The sequence below is a fragment of the Sinocyclocheilus anshuiensis genome, unplaced genomic scaffold (assembly GCF_001515605.1).
Source record: "Sinocyclocheilus anshuiensis isolate Anshui unplaced genomic scaffold, SAMN03320099.WGS_v1.1 scaffold665, whole genome shotgun sequence".
In the NCBI taxonomy this organism is placed as follows: domain Eukaryota; kingdom Metazoa; phylum Chordata; class Actinopteri; order Cypriniformes; family Cyprinidae; genus Sinocyclocheilus; species Sinocyclocheilus anshuiensis.
The window spans coordinates 626,665-638,010 of record NW_015537961.1 but is presented as its reverse complement, the minus strand read 5'-3'; the positions used below and the strand labels follow the sequence as shown (position 1 = coordinate 638,010).

Below are 11,346 nucleotides of genomic sequence, written 5' to 3'. Positions count from 1 at the left end.
ACACTCCAAAGAGAAAGGAAAACTTGAAATCGCATCATATGACCCCTTTAATACAGAAACTGATTTTATTTTGACAGTCTGACATTCTCGACTTCACACTAACAGTCAGAGTCCATTTAACCTTTCATAGCTGCTCATCACCCCATCATCGTCTCTACAGGGACATGGAAAGGACAGACCTGTCAACATGTCTCTCCCAAGAGCCACTATCCCCTTTCACACCTTACTTTCCATGATGCTTTTATCACCTAGGGAGAAGCATTGATTCCATTAACTTCCTCTCCCGTTTTCCCCTGTTCGTGACCAAGATGCTGCATGATCGGGGACGCAAGACATGACATACCCACTGAAAGTCTGCATTAATGCATGAATATTAATAATACTTCATCTTGTTAAGAATCATGGCTCAGCTCAATGCTTCTCGTTGGTGACAAACTGATGTGTCATAGTTACATTTCACGCTTTGTCTGTTTATTAGGTCAGACAGTTTAAAGTGGTCATAGTGTTTTTTAGAAAATGTTTGCTGGTGTGTTCCTGGTCCAAGGTGGTCTACCAGTGTTTTTCCTCAAAGACTCTGCTAAATCAATACATGTACACTACTGTTCAGAATTTTAAAAAAAAATTTTTTTTATGTTTTTGAAAAAGGTCTCTTCTGCTCTCCAAGGCTGCGTTTATTTGATCAAAAACACAGTAAAAATAGTAAAATATTATTACAATTTAAAATAACTGTTTTGTATCGGAATATATTGTAAACTGTAATTTATTGCCGTTATCAAAGCTGAATGTTCAGCGTCATTACTCCAGTCTTCAGTGTCACATGATCCTTCAGAAATCATTCTAATATACTTATTTGCTGATCAAAAAATTTTTTTGATTATTATTAATGTTGAAATAATGTTTTCCATATTTCTATGGAAACCGTGAAACATTTTTTTCAAGGATTCTTTGATGAAAAGAAAGTTTGAAAGAACAGCATTTATTTGAAATAGTCTTTACTGTCACTGCTTCCATGATGAGTAAAAATATTAGGTTCTTACTGACCCCAAACTGTAAATGTAGAATACTTGATCTAAACAAGGAAATCATTCGGTACCATGATATATATGAAAGTACCATGGTATCTTCACAAATCCAGCTCGACCAAGGTCTGCCCTGTCAAAACCAGATGATGATTCATCAAAAGCTGGTTGAAACTGGATTTTCCAGCAGGGTTTTGATAACGTGGATTTTATACGAGAGTAGTCATGTTGTTTTACTCTTTACTTCAGCTTTGTGCTTTAACCTCTTGAGTCCTTTAGAGAGGATGAGATGAAGTGTCCCGGTGAGGGTGTTTCTTGTTCTTCACCCCTGGCTTTGAGGTGGATTAAAGGGATAGTTCTCCTTCAGTTGCTGGTCCCCATTAACTTCCATAGTATGTAAAAACAAAACAAAACGGTTTCAGATCTCCTCCATCATTCAGGTCGCGCCTGCTATCATAACTTTATATTAGCTTGTGTTTGCTTTTCATTCACATTTAAGTGAGCTGTTCAATCCCTGTTAATTTTTTTTTAATATATATATATTTTGCTGTTGTTATCGCATATATTTGAGTTTTGCATCATTATCCTAATGTTTCCCTCCCTCCATGTCATGCTATAGTCCACATTGTCCATCATGTTGCATAATTTTGGCCTCAGGTTTTCAACAGGCTGTCCAAATGCATGTTTGTCTCCAAAGGGGCTTACTGAAAAGGATATCAAGAAGAAAGAGGTTAAGCTTCGTCTGTGGCGGGTTTTATTTCTGTTGGTAATCTCTGGCGGACCCCTATGGTGCAGTGAAATCCGAGATTATGGTTCATATATGACACTAATGTGTCTGTGAGATGTGCTCTGGATCAGACCACATCATTGCCTTGTTGACATTACAGATAACTAGAAGGACATTTAACTTTTCTCCATTATAACACAGTAGGGCTGAAAAAAAAAAATCGAATTTCGAATATTCGTCGAATTTAAAATAAAAATCCACATTCGAATGCAAAAACGTTGCAAATGAATGCAAACTTTGTTGGCCTAACCAGTTGAAGCCACTGTATGCGGCGCTGCTGCATTGTTAATGTACAAATATTGTGGGAAAAGACAAAGTCAATGTGGAGAAGATCTTGTTTATGTCAAACCAAGCCGTTCACACAGAACGCATATTTTGCGCATTTTCTAGAGGGACATCTATCACCGTTGCACTCGCGTCTCGCACAAAAGAGCCACATGTTTAGAAAGCCATGTAAAATTAATGCAAGTTTAATTTTGAAAAAACATATCTCGAGACTTTATGGCGGGGGTTTTTTCCCCATCCCCATCGTGTTTTTAAATGAAAAATATACTCTGTGTGATTGGCTTTCGGCCCTTTGTATTAAACCATGCATACATACATGATGCAGTTTTTTTAATTGTTTAAGCAACTTAATTAATTATAATTGGTTTATAAACATTATTTTAAACATTATGCACTTTTTTCACAGATAGTCATGTTATCTTATGCTTTGAATAAACGTGCATTAGTAATATTTTGCTCGATGCGCCCTCTTGTGGCCTCAGGAGAGAAGCCAAAAGCTTTTCTTCACCCGAATATAATTCGAATTTTGATAATATTTAAGTACAAAATTCGAATTTAGTTTTTCAGCCATTTTGACAGCCCTATAATGGAGAATTAAAATAATCCATATTTAATTTAATTGTATATTTCATTTCATGAAGCCTATCAAGAGCATGTCATATTTTATTCCAAAATCAAGAGAGAAAATAATTTATGAAGTATTTAAAATCAAGTTACTATCAGTTAAATAATTCATTTTAAACGTTTCTTTGTTGTTTGGAACAGATGATAATTTGATTATCAATTGTCATGAAAATAATGTCACAATGCAAAAATCTTAATGGTCCTAACATTCAAAAAATCATTTAATATTTTATTCTAAAATCAAAAAGAGAAAATAATTTAGAACGTATTTTAAATTAAGTTACTACCAAATAAAATAAATGTATGACCTTATTTATTTATTTATTTGTTTGTTTGGAACAGATGATCCTTTGATCATCGATTGCTCTGAAAATAATGTCACAATGCAAAAATCTTAATGGTCCTAAAATAAGCTTCATTTTCTAAATGATAATTTTAATGATGATGATGATTATTATTATTATTATTATTTTGGATGAATATAAAGAAGCCTGTCTACTAGACCATGTCATATTTTACTAAAAAAAAAAAAAAAACTTTTTTTTTTTTGTAATGGCTGATCCTTATAAATGGTTCTAAAATAAATTTCTTTTTTTTTAATGCAAAATATAATTCTGTTTTCATGGAGTGAAATATTTATATGAACGTATTCTTGACAGACTTGAGATTCATCCTTTTAGTCATACAAATATAATTTGCATTGCAGTAGTTTTGTGGAAAAATGATGTCAGGAATCGATACACATTAATCATTTCTATTTTGTCCATTTAATCATCAAAGTATGAAGGTGAATAGCTGTTTCATGTAAAGCTCTGCTGCTTTTGGTCTGTAGCCCTTTATAGATCTTGAGTCTCGCGTCTGTACTGTCTTGTATCTCCTCAGCGTGACCTCTCAGATAAGCAGCACTAGAGCGGCTGTCAATGGCCCTTCTGTCGGGCTCTTTCTGTCCGCTTCTCTCACTCACTCTGTAGGATATTCTTGGAAAGTGTTATCTGTCCTTCTTGAACCTGACCTCATATCTCTCCTGTCGTTAACCCTCAGAGCACCAGAACTACTTCGGTGTGGATGAAAGCTTGGGTCCGGTGGCCATCAGCGTACGGAGAGAAAAGCTGGATGATGGGAAAGACAAGGAGGCGTCGCAGTATAACTATCGCATCACCTTCAGGACCAGTCAGGTACTTGATGAGTGCACATGAATTACTCGACAAATATTGATGTAAATAAGTATTGATAATTAACTGTTATTTAATTTGATTAATTATTAGTTATGTAATTAATTCGTTTTAATATTAATTGATTGACGTCTCTAATTGTAGTAAAAAATGTTAAAGTTGTTTTAGATATAAAGAATAAATTAATAAATGAACATGGAAATAGTTCCACATTTAAATGAATTCAAGTTTTACCTAATATTAAACATTTAATTATTATTAGGAGGTAAAACTCTCCCTCTTTCAATCTTACAAGCTACAAAATATATTAAATTATGTTATTTATGTTAAAATATAAATATAGTAAAATTTATCATCCCCAGGAGAAATCCATTGCTAATAAACTTTTTTCTGTCCAAATAATGAAAACATAAGCAAATATGTATTTACTTACTTACTTACTTACCTACTTACAATACAAAAATGTCAACCACTATGCAAAAATTTTAATGGTCCTAAAATAAACTTTATTTTCTAAATGATATTTATTTATTTATTTATTTATTTATGTATGTATGTATGTATGTATGTATGTACTCATTCATTTGTTCATTTATGATGGATTATCTTTAATGCAATTTAATTAATGAAAATAATATTATTAGACCTAAGTTGAACTTAATTATCTTTATGAAAAATAAATGACCTCGTTTTCTTTTCATGAGGTGAAATATTTATTTGTTTGTTTGTTTGTTTATTTTTGTTTGTTTAATGTTTGGAAAGATGATCTTAATTGTCGTGAAAATAAAGTCACAATGCAAAAATCATAATGGTCCTAAAATTAGCTTTATTTTAATAAAAATAATCGTAATAGACCTAAAATGAAATTCATTTTCTTTATGCAAAATATATGTATTTTTCCTTTTTTATGAGGTGAAATATTATTATTATAATTATCGAGGACAGTAAATGCAGATATTGTCTGCATCAGTTCTTCTCTCTTATCAAATGCGTTGTTGCATTAATCCTCAGGCTTTGATCTTTAGCTTCTGATGGCACTCATTCACAATTAATCTGAATTATGAAGCATAGATACTCGCATGAATCAAGACCTCAGAATGAGCCTTTAAAGAGATGCTAGTGCTTCATATCAGCATTCAGCATCAGAGGCTTTTACTTTATAAGTGAAAGTGCAGATAAAAGGGTCGAGACTCAATTTCTTCCTTCCAGACAAGAGCGAGCCCTCAAATCTCCTGCAGGGAGGGAGAATTTCATTGCCAATAACTTAATATCCCAATGGATCCATATTTTTTTATTATTGAAAGTATTGAGTTTTCTCATAGACTGACAGGATTTAGTACTTGAGGTCAAACACTCGTTTGATATATATTGAGCAGACTAGTAAAAATCCACTGCCTTGTCATAAGATTTTGATAGTTTGAGGCAGGAAAATGTCCTTGTTGTTTAATGCATGTGTAATACATGCTCTGTTCGATTCCTGTACAGACGTACTTACAGCTCTGCTCTCGTTCTCTCAGTTAACTACCCTGCGCGGGGCGATTCTGGAGGACGCTGTGCCCTCCACGGCGAGGCACGGGACGGCCCGCGGTCTCCCGCTGAAGGAGGTGCTGGAGTACGTGGTTCCTGAGCTGAACATCCAGTGTCTCCGACTGGCCATCAGCTCACCCAGAGTCCCAGAGCAGCTCCTCAAACTGGACGAGCAGGGGGTGTGTATTAAAGAGCTCAAATACAATTGGATGAGTAAACGATATTCTGATATGCATATTAGGACTGCACGATTTGGGGAAAAAATCGAATTGTGATTTTTCATATAAAAATTGCAAAAAAAATTTTTTTAATGAAATTTAAAATAATTCCAAGTTTGTTGTAAGTAAAATTTGATTTATACAGCACTTTTAAAGCTACAACGCACAAAGTGCTTTACACAATATAAAAACACAATCATAAAAGATACATTTATGAAGAGCTATACACAATATATGATAAAGCAAAAAAAAGATCAAACCCAAAAATACACAAAAACATCACAAAATATTAAAAGCACATCTATACAGGTATGTTTTCAAGCGACATTTAAAAACAGACACACATTCACGAACACGTTGTGCTTGTTTGTACTGTAAAGCTGCACAATTTGACCAAAATTTGGTGAATATATATTAATATGTCTATAAAATAATAATAATAATAACTAATATTAAATAATACGATCAATAAAATCATAAAAGATAAGATAATAAAATCAATGAAAAACACATTATTATTATTATTATTGCTACTACTACTACTACTATACTACTACTGCTACTACTAATCATATTAAATAAAACTACAAGAAATAAAATAAGAAATATTGCTATTGTGATATTTCACCGTAAAATAATAATAGAGAGTATTTAAGAAAATATAATAATAATAATAATTGTATTTTACATGACATCTGTAAAATACAAATATTTATGGCTGTCTTAATTTCCTCATTTTCCAACATTAAACCGCAGAGACCATACATTTATTATTATTATTAATAACAATAATAATAATTAATACAAACTAAAATAAGAAATATTGCTATTGTAATATTTCACTGTAAAATAAAAATAGTATTTAAATAAAATAAAATACTAATATTTATGGCTGTCTTAATTTCCTCATTTTTCAACGTTTAACCATCAAACTTTTATTTTGATGGAAAACCGCAGGGAGCATATATTTATTGAATTAAATTGCAGCCTTTGCCATTGTTGTACTTGCACTAAGTCATTTCACAATTATGGTTTTATTTAGATTAATCGTGCGGCCCTAATGCATGGTGTCTTTTATTAAAGTGCTTTTGCTGATGTTTTTTAACGATAAGCAGCATTTATTGTTGTAATGTTCAGAGTAGTGGTCTATCAATATCGACTGATTCTTGAACATTTAAAAAAAATTTTAACATATGCTTTGATATACTGTATACTTTGTTGATCAGAACAAGCATAATTTAGTCTTGCTTTAATGCAGCATTGCATCTTTAGACTAAATTTTAAGCAGCCTTAACTTGCTGTGTAAAGACGCCTAAAGAATAAGTGAAGTGACCGTTTCTCACAATCCAAATATATCTGCAACACAAGAGTACAGAAAGTGTTCATGCAAATAATGCATGGTCATGTGACTAAAAATCACTTTGCAATTGGTCTCAGAAACACCGGATGTTGAGCTGTTTTTCCCATGTCCACAGGCTTTCAGAATCAGCCAATATGATGTTAAGGGTCGATCAATAACAGCTCCAGTCGCCCATTGATTTCCCAACTTTGAGTGGAAGTGTGAATGAGGTTGGCATATATCCGGAATTACATTTTATTTCATACATAGAGACGTTCCATTCCCGCCCTCTCAATAATGCTTCATAATCGTCTTTAAAGAGAAGTGTTTCTTGAAGATTTTTTTAGTGCTAAATATAGACCTTGTGTCATATGAATGGAAAGCCCAGTAATTTCTTTTTGTCTGGTTATATTCTTTTTTTTTTTTTTTTTTTTTTAAAGAAATTAATACTTTTGTTTAGCAAGTATGCATTAAATTGATCAAAAGTGACAGTAAAGAAATTATAATGTTGCAAAAGATTTCTATTTCAAATAAATGCTGTTCTTTTGAATTTTCTATTCATCAAAGAAACCTGAAAAATAAAATCTATCATGCTTTCCACAAAAATATTAGGCGGCACAACTGTTTTCAACATTGATAATAATCAGAAATGTTTCTTGAGCAGCAAATCAGGATATTAGAATGATTTCTGAAGGATCATGTGCCACTGAAGACTGGAGTAATGATGCTGGAAATACAGCTTTGATCACAGGAATAAATTACATTTTAACAGATATTCACATAGAAAACACTTTTTTTAAATTGTAATATTATATCACAATTTTACTGTTTTAACTATTTTTTTAAATCAAATGAATGCAGCATTACTGAGCATAAGAGACTTCTTTCAAAAACCAAAAAATCTTACCAAGCCCAAACTTTTGAACACTATGTCTTAGTATTTCCCTGTGATATAAATGTCAGACTGTGGATTCACATTGCCACATGTACTGTGAATCTTTTATTTTATTTTTATTGTCGAGATCAGACGTCGTAAGAAAAAGCCCCAGGGTGTTAAGTCTCACACAAGAGACAAAAACAGAAAGAAATAACATTCCATTACTGCATGAAATGCACTTTATTGATCTCAGGTTCATGTTTCTCTGCAGAGGCGTGTAAGGGTTCGTCCCAAAAGAGTTGTGTTTTAGCGTAGACCCTGCGTGGGATCCCATCTGAGTCAGTCGAACAGGAAACTCCTGTGCGTTTATGCACGTTACAGCGAAGCAGGGGAGTCTGGGTAACGAGTGTCGAAATGCTATCAATTAGAACAGACCTGATATGTGTTATTTGTACTGGTGTTTATAATTTAGACGTCAAGTTTAGGCACAAACCACTCTAATTTCCTGCAGAAATTGTATCTAGTTATTTTGCGATTTTGTAGTGGCACTAAAATTACAGGCTTCGCCTTTAAGGAAAGGTTGTGTGGAGATGAACGGGGGTCTTCATCGCTGCCTCTGGGGAAGCAGGTGTGAAAAACAACACCTATGTCACATAATGTGCTAATGAGCCCCCAGTCTGCCACCCGCGCGTACAAAAGAGCCTTACCTCAGGCTACTGCAGGACAGTTTGCTGCTCACTCGATGGTGACAGAAAGTGAGAAGTGAAGCCTTTCATTCCATTTCCCGTCCCTTTTTCCTCTCATACTCGTGTGTGACCGTGATTCCTCATGGGACGACAGAATCAGTGGAGGCTTAGCAGAAACAAAACTTCTGCAGCTAAATGCAACAGTAGGGTTCTGGAAGTGAAGATCTCATTAGTTTTTCCATCCAACTTTAGTAGCATTTAAGACATACCATGAAGTTAAGCAAAAAAATTATAATGTGTTTTATACTATATTATCAATATTAAATATACAATAAAATATATATAATATGATATAAATATTTTATATACAATATGTGTATATATATATATATAATTTTTGTGATGATGATAATAATATACGTTTTTATTTAATACTGCAATATTGTAATATATAATCAATGCACTGCCACACGCATAAAGAATATATATATATATATATATATATATATATATATTAGTTGAAAAGTTTTATAAATATTTAAACTACCTGTTTAATATTTAAATATTTCATTTTTTCTTACATTATGTAAATATTATATGTAATTATTTAATATATTTCATATTGAATCTATATTTAAAAAAATACATTTGTATATTGCACATTTCTGCAAAGATTGGCATTTGCAATGCTTCATTCTTTTAACTTTTTTTTCTTATTTTCAAACAGCTTTTTGCATCTCACAGCTGGTTGGTTTGGTTCAATGCTCAGAACTCTTTATTGATGGTTTGTTAAAAATCCCTTCAGAGAAATGAATGGGAAAAATACTTCCGGAAGCAGTCATGTTGAAAAAGAGGTCGCTCACTGTTTATAGCAGATGCTGTTTTCTGCAGTGTAACGTCAGAGCTGTACGGGTAATAAATGACTGTATGTTGACAGCATGTTTGCTGGTGCTTGAGTCGTGAGAAGAAGTCATTCCTGCCCCGAGGGCTGACGGGAGCAGGGATGTCACTCACAGCGGTCAGGATGGCGTTATGTAAAGCACTCGACTCTGTGCCTCCATCACTAGCCTGTGCTTCTTCTGTCTTGTGGCGTTTCATGTCATTGGGAGACTTATCTGGGTCTGTGTTGAGCTCTTGGTTAGGAACAGACAGAAGAATGTGTTTCATAATCTTTATCCTCTCAGCTGTACGTTTGATTAATATGTCAAGATCTAATTGAAAGTGTGCCAAAGATTTCAGGCTCGGAAATAAGAGATTAAGGCTGGACGATATGACCTAAAATCAAAATCTCTGTTAAATTAACATTTTACCTTGATTACGATTAATGAAGGTTTTTTTTTTTTTTTGCCCTCATAGTTCATTGATAAGGTTTCAACTGTAAATATACTCAACTATTAAAGGTGAGATTTTTTTTTTCTAATGAAAGTGCATTTCTTATCTTTGTGATTCAAAAATTATCGAAGGAAACATTATCGAAGGTTATTTATTGAATATTTCGAACATTTGAAATCAATGCACACATTGCTTGAAATTAAAACATCTTATGAAAAGTCACATTTCATGTTTAATGTAAAAAGCAAGTTTCCTAAAAAAAATAAAAGAAAATAAATTACTTACATTTTTTGCAAACAAAATAAAATGAATATTGCCATGTTAAAAGTAGAAAATAACCAGCATTTCTTGCAAACAAAATACATTTTAAATATTGTCATGTGAAAAGTAGAAAATAGCTTGTATCTCTTGTAAATGAATATTATTTTAAATAATGCAATATGAAAAGTAGAAAATAAACAAATATTTGAAATAATGCCATGTGCAAAGATGTAAACAGAACACTGCTGATTCAGAGCAAGAGCAGGGCTTGGACAGGGCTGTGTGCTCATAACGTTATAGATGTGAATCTGACTCCTGATCGCTGTTGCATGTGATCATCCTGTCCCTCTATTTACACAAATATTTACTCTAGGTTCTTACTGGCCATTCAGACAGAACATGTCTTCACATCTAAAGACGTGAGATGCAGCGTTCAGGAAAAATGTCATACACACCCGTATAGCGCCAACTACACACACAGTAGCATGTTTTTAAGGGGAATGTATTAACAGGATTTAAAAAACGAAATAACCGACATGGGAAAATTATGACCGTTAGAGGTTCTGAATTTTAGTTTCGATTACTTTTACTTTTAGAAAAATCTGGCAGTAAGTTTTGGGAGCTCATTTTTAGTCCATCTCCTATCCTGAAAAGTCTGTCTTGCAGAGATGGACTACACCCCGTTAAGTGACAGTGATGCTGCATGCCTGACATCGAGGCCCAGGAGGCCAGCACCTGTGTGAGAGACAGGGACAGAGATGGAACGAGACCCCTTCTGTCTTCCATCCCAATCGTCAGGTCCTTGACTTCATGTCTCACATTTGACCTGGCAGAGGGTACATGTGACCTACAAGCAGGGTTGTAGCTACAATTCAAGTTGATCACTATATGAATGACATTCATGCAGACTTGATATTCCAATTGCCTCTTTACCTTTTGCTAAAAATTTTAATGTACTGAAGCGCAAAAATGTTTTGGGACAAGTGATTTATGACATGGTTTCTGCAAGATTTATGAAGGTAAATTTAATGCCGGGTTCAGACTACACAATATTTTTGTCGGTCACGATAGTCATTGTGTCAGATTACACGATTTTGACTCCTAAAATCTTGTCGTGTCGTGGACAAGAAACATGTCAGACTACACATTGCTTCCTGACCATTCATCGCGTGCCGTCTTTAACGTCTCGCGTGATGTCATCGAGAAGGCGGAACTAGCG

The 11,346-nt window shown here is 33.6% G+C and overlaps 1 protein-coding gene across 1 annotated transcript in view; it reads left to right on the top strand.

Annotated features, from left to right (window-relative positions):
* LOC107667119 (signal-induced proliferation-associated 1-like protein 2) overlaps nucleotides 1-11,346 on the top strand; it is a 156,300-nt gene that overhangs the window by 64,624 nt on the left and 80,330 nt on the right. Inside the window, exons 3-4 of the mRNA XM_016458708.1 lie at nucleotides 3,757-3,890; nucleotides 5,405-5,593. Of these exons, the coding sequence (XP_016314194.1) occupies nucleotides 3,757-3,890; nucleotides 5,405-5,593 (323 nt within the window). The remainder of the gene's footprint in view (nucleotides 1-3,756; nucleotides 3,891-5,404; nucleotides 5,594-11,346) is intronic.